Below are 24,243 nucleotides of genomic sequence, written 5' to 3'. Positions count from 1 at the left end.
CACTATTGAATTCAGTTTGCTAAGATTTTATTGAGGATTTTTACATCTGTATTCACCAGTGATATGTAATTTTATTTTCTGTGGTGTCCTTGTCTGATTTTGGAATCAGGGTAATGGTGGCCTCATAAAATGAGTTTGGAAGTGTTCTGTCCTCTTCAATTTTTTCTTGAGGGGGTGGGGGAGAGTTTGAGAACGGTTGGTATTAATTCTTTAAATGTTTGCTGGAATTCACCACCAGTGAAGCCATCTGGTCCTGGATTTTTGTTTGTAGACAGGTTTCTGAATATTGATTTAATCTCCTTACTAATAATTGGTCTGTTCAGGTATTCTTCTTCATGATTCAGTCTTGGTAGGTTGTATGTTTCTAGGAATTAACCCTTTTTTTTCTAGGTTGTCTGTTTCATTAAGGTTTGCTTCTGGAGGTTTATTTTGTTCTTTTGTTTGAAATACTATATTCCTCTGTTTCCTCATTTTCTTTGACTCTCCCTGTTGGTTTCTATACATTAGATAAAACAGACCCTTCTCCCAGTCTTGACAGACTGGATTTTGTACAAGATCAGCCTCATCAGTCAGCCTACCCTGTGCTTCTAATTGTCTCTCAAACCTTTGTTATTCCCAGGCAGCAGCTGGGAAAGTATGTAGTTAGGTGCCTTCCTGTGACAAACTGGGATGTGAGCATTTTTACCTGCTTCCTCAGTTCTTAGACCGGTTGTATAGCCACAGGGAAGGAGTGCTCCTGAGACCATTAAGAATTTTTTTGTTTGTTTGCTATAGTCCTATGGAACTCATGAATATAAACACCAGGTGACCCAGGGACCCTTTCCTCAGGCAGCAGCCTCAAAAGCTGGAGTACTAGATGTATGTACAAGCTCCTTCTAGGGAGATATTGGCAACTTGGAGAAACTAGAAGGAGAGAGCAAGGGAGATGACCCGGCTTCCTGGGTCTCCAGGGAGGATTGCAATCAGCCTCTAGATGCTTGCTAAATTAGAAGCCTGATCCTCAGGCAGCAGTTATTGAAGTACGCAAATAGAATTATTTCAGGGAGAGTTGGGAGATGAGCATTTTTGCCTGTTCCCTCTCTGCACAGAACCATGGAGGATAATGACAGTGAGCGCTCACATCCATTAATAACTGCTTCTTTGTGTGCTATAGTCTTGTAAGTCTAATGGATGTAAGTGTTGCTGGCTTTCAGAGTTAGGTGTTTTGGGGTTCTGTCCCTCAGGTGGAGGTCTTAAAAGTTGGGGCACTAGATGTGGCATCCAAACTGTTAGCCTCTCAGGGAAAAGCTGGGAATTGGGTGTTCCCTCTTGATTATATGGCATTGTACTGGGAGTGGGGTTTAGGACAAGAGTGTAATTCAACCTCTCGTACCCATTTAGATGTGGATATTTTCTAATTTACCTGATGTGTAGGAGTCCCTCAGCTAGTTTCTGTATTTCTTTAAAAGGGAATTACTCTATGTGTAGCTGTTCATTTAGTGTGTCTGCGGGAGTAGTGGAGTTTAGGAGCCGTCTATGTTGCCATTTGTAAAGACTGCCCCTACCCAGTATTATGGAAAGTAAATCTTAGTGAGATTAACTTTTTATAAACTTTAATGAATGACAGCTATAAATTATTATGCTGCATTTTAATTCAGTGCTAAATATTGACATGATCCTTGATTAATTTAAGAGTATTTTAGATTGATATTCCAGTTATTTAGCCACTGATGTGATAAAAGGACAAAGCTCAAGCTACCTTTAAGTGTTTATTAATCTAAGTTCATTCTATAAATACTTAATGAGTGCCTACCATGTTTCAGACACTGTTCTAGGCACTTGAGATACAAGTGTCCAACTTTGTGGAACCTCCATTCCATAAAGTAATGGACTACAAAAGTAATAAATACATAAATAAAAGTAAAGATTACTCATAAATATTAACCTAGGAAATATTCTAGAAGGTACTGACAGAAAAATTCCAGTAGATGACTGTAACCCAAACAGAAACATTTTTGTGAATGCATTCATTGATTGCCATTTGCTTGCTCATTTATGATTTAATTTTACTGAACTCCCACTTTCTCTTCTGACCTGAATTACAAAGAGGATATTCAATCAAATCTGTAGTTACCTTTACATATTTTTGTGACTTCAAACATTTATATTATGATTCACTGTGTGCAAAATTTTTTAAGTTGTCTCAAAATACCAGTGTTCCTTTTACATTGTCTAGGTTTTCTCTAATAAACTAAATTTATAGCATAATTTTTGTGCTGTAGTATAACAGATCTATAGCTGATTTTTTTTACACTAATACAATGTATATGCTTTGTGTCCCTCACCTTTTTCATCTGTAAAATGGGATTTGTAGAATACTTAATCAACATGGTTGTTACAGAATTAACATAATGTTTGTAAAACACTTAGAACTAAAGAAAATGCAGGCATATAGTAAATTTTAAGTGCTGTATTTTCTGTACCCCAACTAGTCATTTACTATTTCTAGTATTTCTAATATTTTAACATAGTAAATGAAGTATTGTACATTTTTCTTTCCTTTTTACAGTTAGAAAGAAGCAGGATTACAATGAAAAATAAAAGCAAATATGTATCCAGCAGGGCCATATATGGAATATCTCTTTGTCTATAAACCACTTGTCTCAGGTGTAAAAGACTACAAATGATGAAAACCAAGAGATGTTTTCATACTAATCTCTTTTTTGAAGTTTTTTTTGTAATCTCAAAAGACATACCATTGTTATAAAATTCCAACATTAGAGAAATTAATAATTTAGAAAGTGAAAAGCCTATTTATCCATATACACACCCAACTCTCTATCCCTATAGATAATTAATGGTAATAATCTGTGTATGTTATATATTAAAATAAGATCACATCGTACATACTGCTTTGCAACTGGCTTTTATTCACTCTATATAGTGTCTTTGGTGTCTTTGATAAGACATTTAGTTTCTTCTCGTTTTCAACAGCTGCAGGGAGCAGTAACTCAAGGATGTACTTGTGGCTCTCTGTGTACCCACAAAGTCACATAGCGTTCAGATCTGATGGAAAAGGTCTTTCAGCTGACGTTTGTACAGCCATCCACTGCCCTTCTCTCTCCAAGGTCTGACCCAAAAGGGGCAGCAGGAGAGTGACTCAGAAGATTTCTCAGTCCACAATGGGAGACAAGCGCTTTCTTTTTTTTTTTTTTTAATTGGGGAATATGGGTGTTTTTCCGGGACCCATCAGCTCCATGTCAAGTCGTTGTTTTTCAATCTAATTGTGGGGGGGTGTAGCTCATCTCCAGGTCAAGTCGTTGTTTCTCACTGGTCCATGTGGGGATGGAACTGGCGACCCTGGTGGTATGAGCACCGCGCTCTAACCACGGAGCCAACTGGCTACCCAACAAGAGCTTCTGAGTGCAGGGAGGAGGACAGACCTGAATGATGACTCCACATTCTTATAGCAGTTAATTCAAAGGATCACAGAAACATTATAAATGCAACACCCTGAACTGAAACTCCTCTTTGGAGTGTGGATTCCCAGTAAGGCCCAGTCTACTTGAAGCAGGAAAGACATTTTATTTGAGGATGTAAAGGTCAAGTTAACTCATTTTAAAATTGCCATAGGAGGCCATTCATCCCCCACTTCACATCTTCCACCTCAAAGTCCTCTTCCCGTCATTCAGATATTTACCTTTAGAGGGATTAAGTCCTCTTTTATCTTTTCTGTGCTTTCATTAGCTGCATTTCTTTTCTCTTTTTAGCTTTCAAAAGGGCAGATTTTTTTAAGCCAAATGCCAGTATGTCAAACATTAAATATTCATTCCCGTGCAATGCACAGTGTGTATAATGACATGCTTCATTGAAACATATATATTCTTTAATCAGTGTACCAAATTTACACATAATTGACTGACCAGGTATAAAGAGTACTTTACGCAGAGAGCTTAGAGTATACGGCTTAATTGAGGCCTTTGTTAGACAGTATGTAAAGCTGCATACTCCACAACATAAGGGAATTTTTTGCCTAAAGTAGCTACAAGCTTCTTCGATAAGAAAACAAGAGACATGATTATACCAAGTGGCGCTTGCATGGCTGGAAGGCTCTGACGCCGAGGCAGCACCCGTCAGGAAGCAGGGGTGTTAGGGCCCACGCTAATGAAACCAGAAATGTTGTGGAAGGCTCCCTGGAACACCAGACTTTCCAAATGCCGTTGTCCAGTTTGTTGGAGGTTAAATAGTAAGCGGTTCGGAATTGCATAGGTAAGGCATAGAATGGTCATGAGATCAGAATTAAATAATAGTAGGTACTATTCTCTGCTTTCTCACTGTTCAGTCATCACACAGTGCAAGTAACACTACGCCGGGCGGGGGTTCAAGATCTGGTTCCAAGTAAACTTTTCTGAAATATCGTTTTGAGGAATAAAAATGCCTCGTCGTGCTACTTATGACTATTTCAACCTGTTTCTTTCAGATACCATTGTTCTTATCGCTTCAATAGCAGTTGTTTCTGCAAAAACTCAGGGTAATATTTTTGCCACGTCCGCACTCAGAAGTCTCCGTTTCCTACAGATCCTCCGAATGGTGCGCATGGACCGAAGGGGAGGCACTTGGAAATTGCTAGGTTCAGTGGTTTATGCTCACAGCAAGGTAAGATTTGCTTTCTGAATTACAGAATACGATTTTTGAAACTTTTTCATTGATTGCTGTAATAGTTGATAAACCTATCACAAACAAACTTAAGCATTTTAGAAACTGGTCAAAGCAATTTTGGGACTCAGTATGTAATGGATTATTTTAAAGTCATGAATATCCAGGAAGTAGTCGAACAAATGGGATCATGAATGGGTTTTGGGATTTTTTTTTTTTTCTTTTTCAAAGATGTTTCACCTCTGAAAATCGTTCATTCCTTTTTTATCTAGGAATTAATCACAGCTTGGTACATAGGATTTTTGGTTCTTATTTTTTCATCTTTCCTCGTCTATCTGGTGGAGAAGGATGCCAACAAAGAGTTTTCTACATATGCAGATGCTCTGTGGTGGGGCACAGTAAGTATAAAAATCTGTTTTTACTTACTGGATGTTGTGAATTTTTTTCCTTTGAATACAGTGTAATGATTCCTGTGGTCTCAATAAACACATTAACTCCTAAATGGAGTTATGTGAAAATATACAGCACTTAAAATTGTCCAGAGTTTCCCCAGAGTTTCCCTGTCTGTTTGGTTCAACAAAGTTAAGTTCTATTAGTAGTAATCTTTGAGTACTAGATTGTTGCCAAAATAAAAATATATAATTTTTTAACTGTGATTAAAATGTTGATAGGCTTGTTTGTTTGTTTGTTTTAGCTTTGTGAAACACATTTAAATTAAGGTGTTGCCATTCATCAAAAAGTTTATCTGATGTTAAAAAAAAAAAGTAATGGTAGCTGAATGAAAGTTGGAAGAGTAAAATTATGGCCCAAAAAGTGAAAAAGAAACGACTGGTAACCATCTGTGAGATCAGAGATCTCACATAGATGACACCTCATTTCAAAAATTTCCACTCAAAGACCTAATCTTCTTTATATTTTCATTAAAGGATAGTTTTCCAGACAAAGTAATCATGACTCTCATATATAGAAAGAAAATAAACACATGCTAAAGATTTTACTTCACTCATTTTCTTGTTGTTATTTACAACAAAAGTATTAATGAGGGAACCAGTAAGATGTTAGAAGCATTCAAAAGACTATCCAAAGAGCAGAAACATATAAAGATCAGAAATATTGAATGAATGTGCAAATAGAGACAAAAGTGGCTTCTTCCACAGTGTGAGAGGGAAGTTAATTGCCACCACTAGAAATTCTGCCACCACTAGACAGAATTTATTTACATGTCTATAGACAAGAATTATTTTGCATTGCTACTTGTTCTCTACAACTTGCAGAGTTGTAAAATAAATCAAGGGCCATGAAGCATGCAGAGCCCCACAAGGTCAAAATTCAGTAACCTGGACATGGGTATTCTAAACAACATACAGTTTTTTCCATGGAAGCAAAAATGTCCATACATTGTAAACAATTTAAAAAACAGTTATTGAAACATGTGCCAAATCAGAATGTCACAGCATAAAAAAGTGTTTTATGCAATGTATACACTGTATTTGTTCTTGTTTTATTCTTTAAGACATTCCAAAAAGGTAATATGTGAAAATATACAACAATTTCTAATTGTTTAAAGAGTTTCCACATCTCTTTGATCCAACAAAGTTACGTTCCCTCATAAAACATCAGTAATATTTCTTGAGTGCTAGATTGTTGCCAAAATAAAAATATATCATTTTCTTAAACTGTAATTAAAACATTGATAAGTTGTTTGTTTGTTTTAACTTTGTGAAGCATAGGTAAGTTACCAGTTGTTACACTGTTCCATTATTCATCAAAACCTCATCAGCAAGAACTAGAACTCTTGTCAAGGTCACAGGAAATTTTTCAGGACTGCATTGAACAGAACTTGATATATTTGTTGGTTGCATAGCAGCAATAAAATGAGTAAGAATCAGAAAAATGTACACCTGAAGATTAAGATTTTTTCTTAAATTATCAGAGTATGTGACACTAATAACAAGGCATTCTGTTCGTTTCATAATTTGGTTTCCAACTCCCCTCCCCTCCACCATGCCCACTAGCAAAAATGGACATTTTGAAAGAATGAAAGTGGAAAACCCAAAAAAGGGCAGTCATCTGGCATTCTTAAAGTACTTTTTATTTGTTGAGAGTTAATGAAAATCTATGACTCATGGTGGGATAAACTGTTTAAACTGAGAAAACAGGAGGCTTTTCTAGCCAGTGAAAGAAAGACAATTTATTATCCCACCCTTCAAAGCACAAGTTGAATTTAAGTTTAGTTTTTGCTTCTCTTTGATTATTCTAGCTATTTAAACTACCGAGACACTCAGGAATTTCTTTGATTATTCTATGTAACTACTGAGACACTCAGGCACACCTCTTCCCATTGAGATGCAGTTGTTGATGAGTTTAGCCAAGCAGCTCTTTATCCATCTCTCCATTCGTCTTCCTTTTCTCCTTATTACTAATAAGAATTTCTGTGTGAGAAACTCTTAATATACCTCTCAGTTAGTCACCAGCTGGTTTCTTTTGCCAGAATAACCCAAATAGAAGGTTTTTAAAGGTGATATCTGTAACTTTCAGGGGAGAAACAACATATTTTCATTGATTTCCATTTCAGTAGTGCTCTTTTGACTGAAGTTGAACCTGTACTTAACATGTTCCTTGAATGGGCTAATTATGTCTCTTTTCTTTTTTTTTTTTAAGAAAAATTTGATCTTGAATATGAGTAAAAATCTTCTAAGCCATTTAAGTTTCTAGGGACAAAAAAGGCCTTGTTGGTCCACAGTGGGTTTGTTGATATTAACTGACTCCTGAATGAAATTTTCCAAAGCCTACAAAGACACAAAAATCAAACAGAGGGCTTATTATTTCTATTCATTATAAGAAGAACATATACCAAGTCTCCAGTGTGAAATAAAATTCAGTTAGAATACTATACCTTTTATTAGGTATTAATCAAGACCTTAAGGAATATATGGGTGGATACCTTTTTTTTCTAGTTAGAGTTGTCCAGGTTGCATATAACAGATACCTTGTTGACTATGGAAGTATCCAGAATAAATAGGAAAATAAAAGCATCCTGAATGGAGTATTTCTAAGTGCTAAGCTTTGGTGAAAAAAAGGAAATTTCTTTTATTAAAAAAGCCCAAAGTATCATCATTAAGTATCAAAATGCAATTTGTCATCCAGAAATACAGTATCCCAGTGAATTCTAAATTGTTAACTAATGAACTCCCTTCATTAAGATGCTGAGGGCTATTTTCCAGGACGAACTTTTGGAGGAATACAGTGGTATGATCAGCATTGCTCAAAGCCAATAACAATTCAAAGAACTTTCGTCTCTAAAAACAATTCCATATTAGTGAATAATAGTACCTAGCTCATTGAGTGAGTCGGATAGATATTTAAAGGGCCTGGTACGAAGACCATAGCCAGTGCCCCATCAAAGATGGTGGCTACTCTTGGTGTAGACATTGCTGTTGTGGATGGTAGATAGAAATTTAGTTAGTTAGTTAGTTAGTTAGTTAGTTAGTTAGTTAGTTTGTTTGTTTCAGATGTACAGAGCAATGTAATAGTTAGACATTTACATCCTTCACAAAGTGATAATCCCCCCCCAATCTACTACCTTTCTGACATCGTGTATAGCTGTTGCAATACCATTGACTATATTCCCTATGCTGTACTTTATATCCCATGATATTTAATTCTGGTTGACATTCAATACTATTCTACTTCAGCCTCAGGTGTATAGCGCTGTGGTCAGGCATCCACACAATCTATGAAGTGATCCCCCTGAAAAGTCCAGTGCCCATCTGGCACCCTACATAATCTTTGTAATAACATTATTGATTATATTCCCCATACTGTATTTCATATCCCCATGACTATATTGTGAGTACGAATTGGTGCTTTATAATTTCTTCACCTTCTTCGCCGTCCCTACCCCCTCCCATCTAGTAACCATCAGTTCTTTTCTCTGTATCTCTGAGTCTATTTGTTTAGTTTGCTCATTTATTTTGTTCTTTAGATTCCACACATAAGTGAGATCATAAGGTATTTGTCTTTCTCAGTCTGATTTATTTCACTTAGCATAATATTCTCTAGGTCCATCCCTGTTGTTGCAAATGGTAAGATTTCGTTCTTCTTTATGACCGAGAAATACTCCATTGTATAAATGTACCACAGTTTCTTTATCCAGTCGTCCATCAATGGGCATTTCGGTTGTTTCCATATCTTGGCTATTGTGAATAGCGCTGCGATGAACATGGGGGTGCATCTATTTTTTCAAATTAGTGTTTTGGATTTCTTTGGATAGATAACCAGCAGTGGAATTACTGGGTCATAAAGTAGTTCCGTTTTCAATTTTTTAAGGAACCTCCATACTGTTTTCATAGTGGCTTCACCAATCTGCAATTCCACCAAAAGTGTATGAGGGTTCCCTTTTTTCCACTTCCTCGCCAGCACTTGTTTGTTGATTTTATTAATGATAGCCATTCTGACTGAGGTGAGGTGATATCTCATTGTGGTTTTTGTTTGCATTTCTCTAATGATTAGTGACGTTGAGTATTTTTTTATGTCTGTTGGCCATCTGTATGTCCTCTTTAGAGAAATTTCACTTCATGTCCTCTGCATATTTTTAATGGGTTGTTTGTTTTATTGGTGTTGAGTTGTATGAGTTTTTTATAAATTTTGTATATTAACCCCTTATCACATGTATCATTGGCAAATATCTTCTCCCATTCAGTAGGATGTCTTTTTGTTTTATTGATGGTTTCCTTTGCTGTAACAAAAACTTTTTAGTTTGATGTAATCCCACACGTTTATTTTTCATTTTGCTTCCCCTGCCCGAGAGGATATATCAGTAAAAATGTTACAAAGGGTAATGCCTGCGAATTTACTTCCCATACTTTCTTCTAGTTTTATGGTTTCAGGCCTTATACTTAAGTCTTTAATCCATATTGAATTTATTCTTGTATATGGCATAAGAAGGTCCTCCAGTTTCATTTTTTTTCTTTTTTTGGCATGTCTCTGTGCAGTTTTCCCAGCACCATTTATTGGATAAACTGTCTTTACCCCAGTGTAAATTCTTGTTGGAAATATCTTTATAACAAAAGGAATACGAATAGCTGTATGCTTCATTGCAAACCCACAACTTAGCTACAGAAGGGGCTTGGGAACTAGGGTTTGCAATGAAAATATGTTCTAGGTTCTGAAGTGGTAACAAAAGAGGAATTGGTGACAAAGGAAATGGAGGAGGGCCGAGGGGAGGTAACTCTCTGACAGCTACTGGAAAAAGAGGATCTTCTGATTGTTGGGCGGAGTTCCATTTAATGTTATTTCCTGTCATTATTTTCCTCATTTTTAGTTGCTTTAGATTTATTCTGAAATAAATTTTTAACAAGTTTTTCTGGAGTTATTTTTATTATCTTATTTCCTGTTATTATTTTCTTTCTCCTTTTGATATGCTTTAGATTTGTTCTGAAATTACTTAAGATCAGGTTTTCCTGAAGTAATTTTTTTCTGGTAATGATCTGATAAAGGTCAGTTTGTTCTCTTTCTATTTACTGCTATTCATATGATGAAGGTAGTGTTATGGGTTTTTTAAACATGCATACAGCAGCAGAGAGTATAAATCTACTCTTAAGTAAGCGCCTGAATACAACCTCCACCAAAGACCGTGTTCTTGAAATGATGACTTCAGGCATGTAGAAGAATTCGCTATCAGCCAAAGTTAGTCCTAGAATTCATGCTGAAAATCTTACAATCTTTCTCAAAGCAAACAATGTAGAAGGCTCTGTGTATCATGCAGTGCAGTGCGCATTCAACAGGTCACACAGCACAAATATATGCCATGAGTTTCATCCCACTGCAAAATCTAAGAATAAGAAATGGTGTAAATTTTTGGAATGAACAAAAATACCCTTCTCCTTGATAATACCAGCTAGAATTCCAAGAATCAACTCTCGTTACACTGGGTTCACCAAGATAAAATGTTATCTGCAGTCTCTTACAAGCTCTTGTTTTCTGATTCAGTGCTGGTACATTAAATAAAAGTTAACAAGTGTTTCTTGCTACCAATGCATTGCCTGATGGTATCAAAGCTTTACTTGGCCATGAGATGATCAATACACCAGTTCCTAACTCCACGGACACTGTTAACTACCAAGCATATCCTGAGACACAACCCTAGTCACTATCCACCGAAACACCCTAGCTGTTATGAGCATTTGCAAGTCCCATGCCTGCCTTAGTGGCATGCATTCATGAAGGACATTGGTCATAAGCCTCTTTGGGGAAGTCTGTCCTAAGAAGTCTGTTCCTTTTATAATGTCATCTCACGCATGACTCTGCACACTTTTACTCGGTATTATTCCATAAGCATTGAGCACACGCTGTGTGGAAGATAGCGGAATTATAGTCAGGAGACCTGGGTTCCAGCCCTATCATTATGATTTAGTGGGGATGTAATATTAAGCAATCATTTACTATCTCTGTAAAATGGCAATAACAATATTACCCAAATGCAAAGTCGCTGTGTGTATTAAATGAGATTAGGACACGTAGACGTGCTTTATCAAACACTAGACAAATGTTAGTTGCTACTATAATTACATATCTGACCACAAGCCTGGAAGAATAATATGGAATGCTAATGCCCTGAGCTACCTGCCACAGCAGAACCCAAATTATACGATGCCACCACCACAGGAGTTTCTGATGTCTAAAGACTGAAACCTTTCTGATCTACTCATCCAAGGTGACCAAATTTCAAAATTAACTGTACAGGTTCTATGACTCCCCACTACCTGAAACCAAGTGCTCAGGAAGTGGCAAGGAGAGAAGAGGAGAAGGGAGCGGGGAGCGGAGAGGAAGGGAGGAGATGAGAGGAGAACAGGGAGAGGGAGAAGAGAGCAGATTTTTGACAAAGTGCCAATGTGAATCATCCTCCTTAAAGGACCCCCTGATGGGGAAATTATACTGTACTGTGGAAATCTCCAAATAGTACATAAACTTGTTCCACGAATTCATTAGCTGTAAACTAGCATTCATAATTGAATTCCCAAAATCAAACCAATAAATATTTTGTTGATTTCTTGCTTGAAGGAAAGAGGAAGGATTTATATCTCCTGGTCTGGAATTAATTCTGCTATTTAAAAATAATAATGATAACAAATGTAGCCTAACTGATGCCTAAGTTATAATCAGATCACAGCCTCTACCATCCCATAAAAAATAAAACCAGAATCTGCATTCAGTTTGCAGTACTCTTTCTGAAGCAGAATTCTTTTTTTTTTTTTTTTTTTTTTTTTTTTTTTTCTCATTAAACTTTGTTTTAATGGGTCTCAAAATTCTGTGACAGATTTTTGGTCAAGTTGTTTCCATTAAAAAGTACTGATTTTAAAAACTAATAACTTAAAAACTGCCACACAAAAAAACAAATGGTCCACAAAACATTCTCCTTTCCTTCTGAAGGTTTTACGATGCATTGTAATCATTAACCAGTCTTTTACTATTACACTTAAATGGCCAATTGAGACAAACAGTTCTGAGACCGTTCTTCCACCACTGATTAAGACTGGGGTGGCAGGTATTGGGGATAATATTCATTTAGCCTTCTGAGTGAAGCAGAATTCTTGATGGCTGAACACACTCAGGTGCCCCCGGTGCACCTCAGACTTTGTTACTACAAATACTTACACCTTTATGCCAATATTTGCAATCCACAGATGTTCAGAAAATATCTTTTCTCACTTTCATGACTGCAGTTGAGCAGATGGAATATGGGGGCAAACATTTATCTGAGCTGTTCCCACCTGCCAAGTCACCTCTAAGTAACTGATCCAGCTGGACAGCCAGCACCAGGCCACCAGGCTTCCTGAGGCTGACGGAGGTGGAGAGACAGACCACAGCGGGCCCCTCCCTCTCAGGTCCTGGTCTGTCCATCGGGCTACAGCCTGTGATTCATCTGCCGGCTTCCACGTGGGTCATAAGTGTGGGTGATAAATGGCATCCTCTCACTTAATGAGAGTGTTGCTCTGCATAAAAACTGCACTGAAAGAGATACTAGAAATGTGTTATATTTATCTTTTAATTTTTAAAAGTAAGTTCAAAGTTTCATTACCTTTCCAATGACAACATATACACCGTTGTCAAACATCAATGCATAGCGTATATAAAGATACACCTCTGTGAAAATTTGGACTTTATTCTTCTCATCTCCCTTGCCTGGAACAATGCTGTGATTCATCTGTCATTTGTTTAGAGTATAAGTGTTGTTTCTTTATCTGGTTTATTAAGAGATATTATCCTGTGTGCTATTGGCTAGTGAATTTATTATAATTCCCACAGCAAACTTGTGCTAAATAAATTGCTGGGAAATAAAAAAAAAAAAAAAAGTCAATGAGTAGGAAGCAATAATAAATAAACAAGGGCATAAATAAATACATAAATAAATGTTTAAAATTTAATCTATCCAGCATATGTTAACTAGCATATCTCTTATAAGCTCTGGAAAAAAGTCAGAAATGGAATTATGCCCAGTATAGTCAATTTCCTCCAGGCGTGATTTCCTCCAATGCCCCGAAGGTCACAGATGCCACTGCTAAGGTTCCCTGAAAAGGCTCCTTTTCCAGGAGCTCCCTGAAGAGCTGGTGTGTCTTTGGGATCCTGTGTGAGCGTACATTTCTCTAACTTTAGATCCAAATGAAACTAATCATTACTGAGTTCAGCCATGGAAAGATTCACAAGATTTCTAGAACAAAATGGATTTATTGTTTAGCACAAGTAGGGGAAAAGCGGCACCAAGAGGGCTTCTGCTACTCAGTTCGTGCACAAAGGGCCTGCTGATAACCATTAGCAGAGCCTTCCAGGTGCCAGGAAAAGCAAAGAAACATTATGTGGTTGTACTGTTCCAAGGAGACACACTGGTACTTCCAGGACAGCTTGCCCTAAAAGTCCAGAAAATCAATGACCATCTATGCAAGCCTCATCTAAGGATGGATTTATCAAATGCAGCCAGTCATTTCCTTAGAGAATTGACAGCTAGATCAAGCCAGTGTGAATTCATCGAGAAGGCTCACATCTTTTTATTGTGTTTATTTTAGAAATTTCATCTCTGATGCTACCTCTCTTTTACCTCAGGAAGCCTAGTGGTCCCCTATCAGCAACAAAAAGTGAAATGATGCACCCAGGAAACCCCCCCACCAAACCCCTCCCTAATGTGGAGAGAGACGAAACTTCCCCCATGTTGCCAGATCCTTCCCAAACTTAGCCTGGCAACATAAGGCCCCTATGCTTTCAACCAAGTAATACCCTGAGAAACTTTGACTTTGAAATCGGAGTGGAGGAAGTTGCTGCACCCCGTGAAGCTGCTGGTCATTTCAGTCCCCTGCACGTGATGAGACAACCATCCAGAAGCCTGAACCAGAGTACAGAGGAGGTGGGCAGAGTCTTTGCTGCCCCCAGAGAGACTCCAGGGTGCTGCTCTCAAAGTTCACGATACTCTCTTCTCCCCCACAAACCCCTGTAAGAGAAAGGGCAACCCTCGGAATGAGAGAGAACAGGTATTCTCAGAATAAAACACTGAGTACATTGTCACTTTGCTGCGTCTTATCATTCGGAATTAGAGGCAGTAATTTAAAACCCCCTCTCTGAGCACCGGTCCAAGGAGAATAACTCAAATGTATTATTAGAATGTAAAGCAAACTGTGAAATGTAACATTATTGCTGTGACCAAACCATGAAATTTCTCCTTCAGGTTTTTATTATTATTGATAAACTGCTATAAAAAGATTAAGCAATTTTACAGGAAAATTATAGTACATTATAATCGTTTCCACATATTTAAGATTAGGAACCAGTAATAAAATTGAGCCGGAAGATTTTTCCTGCAATTCCAAGGAATTCCTTTGAGAACACCCTACTGATATTGCCAGGGCATTTGGTTAATTTGGCGACTAGGTTCTACTACAAAGTCCCTCTCTCCAAACTTGAATGAGCTTCCTCTGCCCAGTAGGCCCCTGGTTGACTTGTATTTGACACCCTCACACACCCTCAGAGCCCCACCAAACCCTTCACTCTCCACAGAAGATCCTGCCCTCTCTTTCACTGGAATGGAAGGGAACGGACTCAGCATTCCCAGTTCTGCCCTCCATTCACACTGTGTCCACATCTTCCCCCCACAGTGGAAGAGGTGTCCTTTCACACTGCCAAGGCTAACCCCTCCAACTGTACCCTTGATCCTGTTTCCTCTGCCTCCTCGGGTACCTTAACCCATTATAAAACTACCACCCCTTCCCTTTTCCATCTCATCCTCTCTGAAAACATGCACAAATACATCCTAGAAAGCCTCCCCCCAAGTCAGAGATTTCAGGGAGCTCCTGCCCTATGTCTCTCATTCCATTTGTCACCAATAATATTGAAAGGATACTTGATTGATTTACTAAATATTTCATTGAGTTCCTTCTACTTCATGGCAAGCATTATGCTAGATATTAAGGAGAAAACAGAGTAAAGACATGGTTCCTCCTTCTCATAAAGGAAATAAGGACCTATCCACTAAAGAAAAATACAGCATACTACTAATGACAGGTGACATTAAGAAACAAGGATCTGAAATAGAGATGACCAGAGGCGCTGTTATAGACCAAGTGGGTAGGGAAGGCCTCTCTGATAGCAGGATATTTGGGGGAAAGACCAGAAGGATGAGAAGGAAAGGAGCCCAGGGAAGAGTAAGGAGAAGAGCAATTCTGGCTGAGGGAACAGGATGTGCAGAGGCCCTGAGGCAGAAATAATCTGGCTTATTTGAGGAGCTGAAAGGACACTGTGGTTAAAATGCAGTGAGCGAGGGTGAAGTCAGAATGATCTTGAGGAAACAGGCGGAGACCAGATCATGTAGGCCGTAGTTAGGAGCTTAGAAATGATTCTGAATTCAAAGAGGAGCCATTGAAATGATTGTTACAGGGCAATAAGAAAATGATGCCCCTTGCAAGTGTGTGGAGAAGAAACTGGAGGGAAGCAAGAGCGATTAAGAGACTGCTGCAGTGGCCTGGTCTACCATGGTCCCTGAATGTGAGATAGAGAGAAGGGGAGGAATTTACCATATCTTGGGGAGATAAAATGAATGGGGCTTGCCGGGATTCAATGAGGGGAGTGAGGGAACAGAGCCATTAAGATGACTCTGAGGCTTCTGACATGAGCAGCTGGGTAAATGGCGGTGCTCTGGATTCAGGTGGGAGGGGATTCATTTGAGGGAGTAACAGGTTAGAGAGAAACAAGAGTTCTATTTTAAACATGTTAAGTTTAAATATGTGCAATATCCAAATAGAAATATCAACCACAGATTATGGATCTGGAGCTCAGAACAGTGGTCTAGCCTGGAAGTAAAATTTGGTGTGTTCAGCTTAAAAATGGTATTTAGATCCATGAGAACATTTAAGATCACCTGGGAAGAGAAAAAAATAGAGGAGCTAGAAGAGAAAGGAAAGCTTAAGGAAAATGGAATTTTAAAAAACAGAAAAAGGCACAGAACCAAACCTCAAGAATCCAATAAAGGTTGACTAGAGAAGGAGGGGCTACATAAGAGGAGCCACCAAAGATATAAAGGGAAAACCACGGAAGTGAGGAAAGAAGAGTCTAAGAAGGGGTGGTCAGCTGAGTGAAATGCTTCTGAAAGGTCTGGCTTCATGGAGTTTATCTCCCTCTATCATTTCTGCTTCTCAAAATGTTACCCGTCCTTCAAAGCGCAGGTAAAATGACATGACCAAAGCAACCAATTTCTTAGAAATCACCAGTGACCACCTATCTCCATATCCAATATCTTTTCTCAGTCCTCATTCTTCTTGCTACCTATGAGCCTGTGACATCAGGTATCACCTGGTCCTTTGTGAAACTCTCTTCTCCATTGAGTTTCTCTTTACGTAACCATTTCCTACTTCTCCTACTTTTTAAAAAATTTATTCTTCTCTGGCTTTCCTTTCTCTTCTATTCCTTAAATGAGGTGTCTTTGGACCCCTTTGTGGAATGCTCTGCAATCTCATGTATTCACAAAGTTTCAACAATCACCCTGTACCTGATTCCAAAACCCAAATCTCATGCCAAACTCAATCTCTCTCAAAGACTCATGCTCTCAATCTCAGTTTCCTGCTCAACATTTCTAGATCAGAGTCAGACTGACATTCTGAAAACCCTACTTTGCAAAACCAAACTCTTCATTTTTGCTCCAAAACTTTCTCTTTCTCGTTATATTTTTGTTTATGGTACGGCCATCTTCCCCTTGAAATTGTCAAGTCCTTGCTCCCAGATAATCAATAAATGTATTTCTACTGAATGTCGTAAACACATCTCTATTCTCCACTACCACATAGTACTGTTGCCACTGTTCGAATTCAATTGCCCCATCATTCTGCCGGATCACAGGCCCTGGAGAGGAGTTAGAACTCCTAAGTGGCATGGGAAACCTCTGGAGCAATTTGACCAGGGAAGAGACATGATCTAATTATCATTTTTCAAAGACACTCCCTGATCCAGCTTTAGCATATCTAGTTAACCTCCTCTTTCACTAATCCTCTTCAGACCCACCAGGCTCCAGCTCAAATGAACAACTTAGACTTTCTAGAACTTACCCTATTTGTTCTCAGTGCTGTGTAGCTGGTCACCTGATCCCCCAGCCCACTCCAGATCACCCTCTGTCATCTCTGCCTCTCAAAATATTACTCCTCTTTCAAAGCCTTAGTATGATGACATCTCCCCAATAAAACCTCTTCAACCCCTCTAAGCCAGTAATAATCTGTTTTCTGAATTCCCCTGGCAGATTAATTGTGCATCCATCATAATCCCTGTCTTGCCCTATTTTGTGTTTTAATGATTTGTGTGTGACATTTCTCCCCTCTCATGCCATAAATATCCTAGGACAAGAACTGTATACCTCTAGTTTTTGTTCCACTACAAATCATAACACGTACCTTGCATGCACGAGAACTTCAGGAAGTGCCTGCCAAGGTAATAAATGGACAGCCATAATTAACGTAAATAATTGCTTTGTGTACCGATCGAGTCCTAAATCCGTGGTGCTATCATTTCTGTATCACTGATGGTTATCCACTTACTTAAATAACCTTTCTTTGAATACACTTTAAAAAGATGGAAAATTGTGTTATAAGGGAGAAACAAGTATGTAGGTTATTCCCTATCTTAAACAAAGAGAAGTTCTGTTATGCGTCATGGAAAATTAAAGCACAGTAATAAAATGCACCAACAAGTCTTGTGGAAGAATGATTTAGTGGAAACGTTGCTTTGCCTCCTGTTCATAGATCCTAACATTCACATACTTAAGCTGCACATTCTATTTATTTTGTTTTTAGATTACATTGACAACGATTGGCTATGGAGACAAAACTCCCCTAACTTGGCTGGGAAGATTGCTTTCTGCAGGCTTTGCGCTCCTCGGCATTTCTTTCTTTGCACTTCCTGCCGTGAGTATCTTTGCAAAAACAAAGCAGTTTAAATAAGACCTTAGAAGTTTATTAGTGTGAGTTTCCACAAATTCGTATGCCCGAGAACATATCTATATCATTTACAAACATAATTTTTCTGATATAATGTTGACTTTTCTACATATATCTATGTGGATAATTTATAAAATATACTCTTCCCTTGGAGATGTTTAACCTGAGAGTTTTATACCAGCTAGATCTTTATGACCAAATAGTAATTCAGATGGCATCACCTTTCAGTCAACGTGCTACTAGTACATTAGAATCTTTATAAAGACAAAGATTTCTTTTTAAACTGATCGCTCCAATTTGGTTTATAATGTGTGCTACTGAAGAGATGGATGGGCACAAGTGATTTACCTCTTCAGACCCATTTGAGTGAAAATCATATGACCTTAAAGAGTTTTCAGTGTGTCAGATGATTTATTCTTTGTGTCATCATCATTGATTTTTCATAATGAGCAGTTTCTGCATCTTATCAGAATGAAGAGCACATTTATCTTCCCCCAAGCTTCTGATTATTTTCTCTTTAATGGTTGAAGCTTGTCTTTCTGATCATTTTCTCCTCTTGTTTCTTTAAAGGAAATTGGTCAAAATATTACAATTTGCCTCAATCCACAAGCTCTCACTTTTGTTCAGGCCACCACTTGTGGGGGAACAGAGCCAACAAAAAAAGAGTTGTTTTTTTAAAAAGCTTTTATTTATTTTAAGTGTGCTTTTGCAGGGCCCATCAGCACCAAGTTAAGTAGTTGTTTCAATCTGGTTGTGGAGGGTAGAGCTCACACTGACCCATGCAAGGATCGAACTGGCAACCCTGGTGTTATAAGCATTGTGCTCTAACCAACTGAGCTAACCGGCCGCCCCAAAAAATCTTAAAGCAGTGGCAGCAGTCATGCTTAAGGAACAATAGCCCCAGTCTTGCTCTAAACATGAGCTGACTCACCTCACAGTGTCTGCCAAGCAGAGACCCCAGATCACCCCTCCAAGGGGAGCCAAGGCAGTGGGGATTTTCACACCACAGCCCTGAACTCGCGGGGCTCCTTCTGTGCCTCTCAATGAGTGCGGAGGATGTACTTATCCTTCCCATAGCCACTGCCCAACTCCAGATTGACCAGCTCGTTCTGTCCCAGATACAAGGTCACAGAGAAGAGACTGAAAACACCATGCAGAAGCTTGAGCATTAGACCCCATTGTGAATGCTATTGTTGTCACATACTGTCTATATGACTATTTTAGTTTCATAGGGCTGCTGTAACAAGTTATCACAGATTGGGTGGCTTAACCAACAGAAACGTATTGTCTCTGGAGGCTAGACGTCAAAAATCAAGGAGCTGGCAGGGTCACTTCTTTATGAGGGCTATGCGAGAAGGATGTATTCCAGGCCTCTTTCCTTGGTTTGTAAGTGGTCTTCTTCTCCCTGAGTCTTCACATCGTCTTCCCTCTGTACATGTCTGTGTCCAAATTTCCTCTTTTAAAGACACCAGCCATACAGATTTAGGGCCCATCCTAATGGCCTCATTATAACCTGATTACCTCTATGAAAACCTTATCTCAAAAGGAGGTCCCTTCTAAGTGGTTAGGGATTAGGACTCTCACATATGAATTTCGGAGAGACACAATTCAGCCTATAACAATAACCTTGGGTACATTTCTTCATCAGTATAGTGGAGGAAGAATTACGCTCAGAGAAATTTTGTGAAGACCTACATGATAATGTAAGTCCAGTGCTTGTCATAAAAAAATAAAAATAAAAATAAAACCTTTTTCTGTATGAATCTAAATAGATGTGTTTTCTGTTGTAAAATGACAAAATCAAGTAGCATCAAAAAAGCATCTCACTTACTCAGTCAACTTATCTGGCGATGTCAATAAGTTAAAACATAGCCGAGATTCAATCAATAATCAGATTCCCTATAGGAAAATAAATTTATAAATAATAAAATGCAGTCTTGGGCTTTTTTCCCAAAATAATGGCACAGATACTTGCTGCTTTTGTGTTTATACTAAGGCCACATACGTAAAAATCTCCATGACCCAGTGATAAACTACAAACAGGGAAGCAGGCAATCTCTAGGCTGTTAAAATCACAGTAGTATATGTGCTGTCCTCGTAGGAGAGCCTCCTGAGACCTACACATAACCTTTTCTTAATTTAGAGAAAATTTTGATGAGCTTCGCTATATAGTTTCACAATTCTTTGACAATTATAAACAACAAATATTGAGGTAGGCTGATAGAACAAACATCACAACAAGAAGAGATGGTGAAAGACTAACAAGGGAAGGAAAAGAAAATCTGTAAGAAGCAAGCTACAAAAAGTGTTCCAAATGAGTAAAGACCTAGGGCCAATTAGTGTTAGGGTCAACCCACGTCTGGGAGCTGGCTGCTTCCTGCACAAAGAAACACGTGGTCCCCATCAAGAAACTCTGGGCATTGCAGAGAGGTTAAACTGTGTCACTCTGTTAGGTTCAAGATCAGAGACTAAGTAATCATTCTTGGAAAATTTTCCCGATAAAGTGATTATAAATTTTTATATGTGCAATTAAATTAATACATGTTGGAAATCAAGAGTTGCTTTCACAGAACAGAACATTCCCTAACAATGCCAAGAAAAGTAAATTTTACCATGGGTCTTTTTACTGCAACCTCACATTAAATGCTGAGTTCTTGTATATTGAATGAAAGACTAAACAGTTCATATTCCTTAAAAAAAAAAAAATTTAAAAAAATATGTGGCTGGAAATGCCATTATGTCTTGTGCACCCCCCAGCTGACATGTTTGATTGAAATTTAGGAGAGCACATTGGCATTTTGCCAAGAAAGTTAGAAGTGGATTCTGGGCCACCCTGTTTGAGGTTTCTCCCACCCAGGAAACCTGAGGACCAAGAAAGAGAAGAGCCTTTTCCCATCTTTCCCTCAAAGTAGAAGGATTCTCCTGCACATCACAGAGTCATGCAGACTAACCACCCTTCCCAAGCTCCACTGCGGAGTTTCTTTTCCTGAGGCCCACTGCATGCTGAGCTTACAATCTTGCTGAGTCAGCTCCGTCTCCTGGCATTGGCCGGAGGTGCTGGCCCTTCTCATCGGGATGCTTCCTTCCCTCCTGCTAGATGTTCCTGCTAAGAGTATCTTCCAGTCTGGTCTGTTTGCCATGTGTGGGGTATAAATTAGGCTCATTTAATCTGGATGATATCGGGGATAAATATTTTAAATGCTTACCAAAGCATGTTTTCTTTCCATGTGGTGTTTATGTAGCACTTCTTGGCATAGTATTAAAACTTAAAACCTGAAAATTTAAGTCATATTACCTTAGAAAATGGATTAAAACAAAACTCAATTTCTAAGAATTTGTATCTGTTGGTGTCAATATTTGAAGGGATGGCACATAAATTATATCTGTGTGTGTTATGTATATGTATATATAAGAGTATATAAACATAATAGACTTTATTTTAATAAACTCCCATTTAGGTTCACCGAGCTGTGTACTAAGAGAGGTGATAGAAAATTGGAATGGCGCCATAATGAGACGATAAGCAGATCTGGTTTAATAACTGTTGTAATGTATAGTATGGTATAAGAGAGATGTAGCAAATATTTACCGTCAACTAATACATGTTTCTAAGCAATACCAATGTGACTTTCAGCACATTTTGGTTTGTTTGACAGATGCTAAGTTTATGCTATATAGGGTCTGTCTTCATTTTCCAAAAAGGGTTTAACTCTGAACCTCATATCCACATAATAAGTGCTCCAAAATGGTGGTTATTGCTGTTCATGCAATATCTACCAAATCTGAATTGTGCTCCATCTGAGTGGATTATGCATAATACATAGTATAAATATATGCTATACATTCTAATGTTTCATATTCTCTTACATGTTTATACTTCATGAAAAATGACATTAAGAAGAAATAAATAAATGTTTCCTAAGTGATCTTAAATAGCAGGAAAAAATTAGGAGTTACAAATGCCTATAGGTGATCTGGATTTGGAAATGGAGGGCCATATTTATAACCTCCAGATGGAGGGAAATGTTGTTTAAATCTGAAAACAAGATCATACAGTTCAGGTTTTTATAAAGTTTAGTTTGTGTACTCACAACCTGTTTGAGAAAAAGATCTTAGCATGAGACAGTCACTGAAAAAGAGATGGAAAACAGAACCTATGACATAATTTCTAATTTTATGATGGAGTCATTTATCCTAATTAGTAATGGAGTCAAACATTGCTCATTAATAGCAAATAGTATTATCACACAACTGTATTTTAAACATACAATAGTTCTCCCCCCCATTACCCGTGGTTTCACTTTCTGTGGTTTCAGTTACCCACAGTCAACCTTGATTGGAAAGTATTAAAATGGAAAAATCCAGAAATAAACAATTCATCAGTTTTCAATTATATGCCATTCTGAGTAAATAGCGTGATGAAATCTCCCATCCTGGAGCTCAGTTCTGCCGGGACTTCCTCCAGGGCATCTACACTGCATATGCTACCCTCCCATTAGCCACTCAGTGGCCCTCTGCATTATCAGCTCAGTTATCAGAGAAAGAGGGAGAGGGAGAGAGAAAGAGAAAAAGAAAGACCACATTCAAATAACATATTACACAAGATTGTTGTGACTGTTTTATTTTATTGTTGTTGTTCATCTCTTACTGTTCCTAATTTATAAATTAAACTTTATCAGAGGTATGTATGTATAGAGAAAAAATAGTACATTTGGGTTCAGTACTACATGCCTTTTAGGTGTCCATAAGGGTCTTGGAACATATACCTGTGAATAAAGAGGGGACTACTGTAGTCACATTACTTATTATCTGGTTACTGTCACAAATAGAATTGTGGATTCTCAAGATAAGAGGAAGATTAAAGGTTATCTAGAGCCCAAAAATATCTCAGCCAAGCAGTCATCCAGCTGAGCCTTAACACCTCTAAAGATGAGAAACCCACCACCTCTCCAGGCAGCCTATACTATCTTTGAGCTACTTTAAAGATATAAAGGAAAGAAAATCAACCGTTGCTTATCTGTGATAAATACTGACTTAGTACTTAGCCAACACCCCGTCTTTCACCCAAGGGTTAGACTCCTTGAAGTTTAAGAAAAAGCTAATAATTTATAGCTAGCAAGTACACTCCATAGACTTGAAAAGAGTAGAGCTCATGTCCCATGCCAATAAAGTAGACAGTTACAGACAAAGCCCAGAGATGGAATTTAACAAGTTCCAAAAGCCAACCCAAGGCTGAGACCTTGATTCCATAATGTTAGACCAAAGCAAACTGAAAAGAGGGGAATATTTTAAAGGGCCGAAATTTTCGCAGATCAAGTTGACGTACAGAAGGAAGCAAACCAGCCAAAAAATTAACATAAACATAGGAGTGGCATATAATTTTACTAACCCTAAAATCTGAATAGGTGAGCCAACATCAAAAAGGTAAAGAATGCCAAAAGCGTGAGATTAAAACTCAAAAAAATAGGAATGTACTTTGCACTAACTCATGCTCTTATCTTCATTAAACAAAACAAGGCAAAATGGGAAACCTTCTATGTCTTCAAAACTGAATGTTTGTCTTATCTGGGTAACTGTCCTCTCCCTATTCCCTTTCACTTTACTTTGGTAGATATAGAATTATAACATCATGAGGATTCAACTGGGACAGATTTTAAACACTCTCCCACACCATTTCATAAGTGGAAAACATAAAATTCAGTAATTTCATCAAAGTGCTAGAAAAACTCCCATGTCCACAGCAGTGAGACTTTAACTATCCTAAATTTAAAATCCACCTTTGTCCAAAACCAGAATTCATGTCCTCCATGTTCCATCACTGGATAGTGCCATTTACTCTAATTTAGATATAAAGAAATGTTACAGAGAAGGTCACACAAAAAATATTTTTAATGATGATTTTTTTTGTAATTATCGTGCCTCTACTATACCACAAGACACGATAAATGGCAATTCCGGGTTGATTTACTAAAGAACAGAAGTTGTTATATTTCTTGGCAGTCTTCCCCAACAACTTGCCATTAGCCATGGTATTATACTAGAGGTAAATAGTGTTTGTTGTAATTAGTATGTTTACGGACAGGTTGCATACTATTTGTCTTTTCTCAGACTCATTTTAGAGGGTTACTTTTTAATATTAGTAGTA

General features: G+C 38.0%; 1 protein-coding gene across 2 annotated transcripts in view; it reads left to right on the top strand.

Annotated features, from left to right (window-relative positions):
* The window catches only part of KCNQ5 (potassium voltage-gated channel subfamily Q member 5), a 534,612-nt gene that overhangs the window by 431,151 nt on the left and 79,218 nt on the right, over positions 1-24,243 (top strand). For both annotated transcript variants that reach the window (XM_081041006.1, XM_081041007.1), the window contains exons 4-6: positions 4,460-4,635; positions 4,908-5,033; positions 17,955-18,065. In XM_081041006.1, coding sequence (XP_080897132.1) covers positions 4,460-4,635; positions 4,908-5,033; positions 17,955-18,065 — 413 coding nt within the window. The remainder of the gene's footprint in view (positions 1-4,459; positions 4,636-4,907; positions 5,034-17,954; positions 18,066-24,243) is intronic.

Source organism: Rhinolophus hipposideros (genome assembly GCF_964194185.1).
Source record: "Rhinolophus hipposideros genome assembly, chromosome: 3".
NCBI lineage: Eukaryota > Metazoa > Chordata > Mammalia > Chiroptera > Rhinolophidae > Rhinolophus > Rhinolophus hipposideros.
Note: the sequence above shows the minus strand (reverse complement) of the source record. Positions and strands in the feature narration are given on the sequence as shown.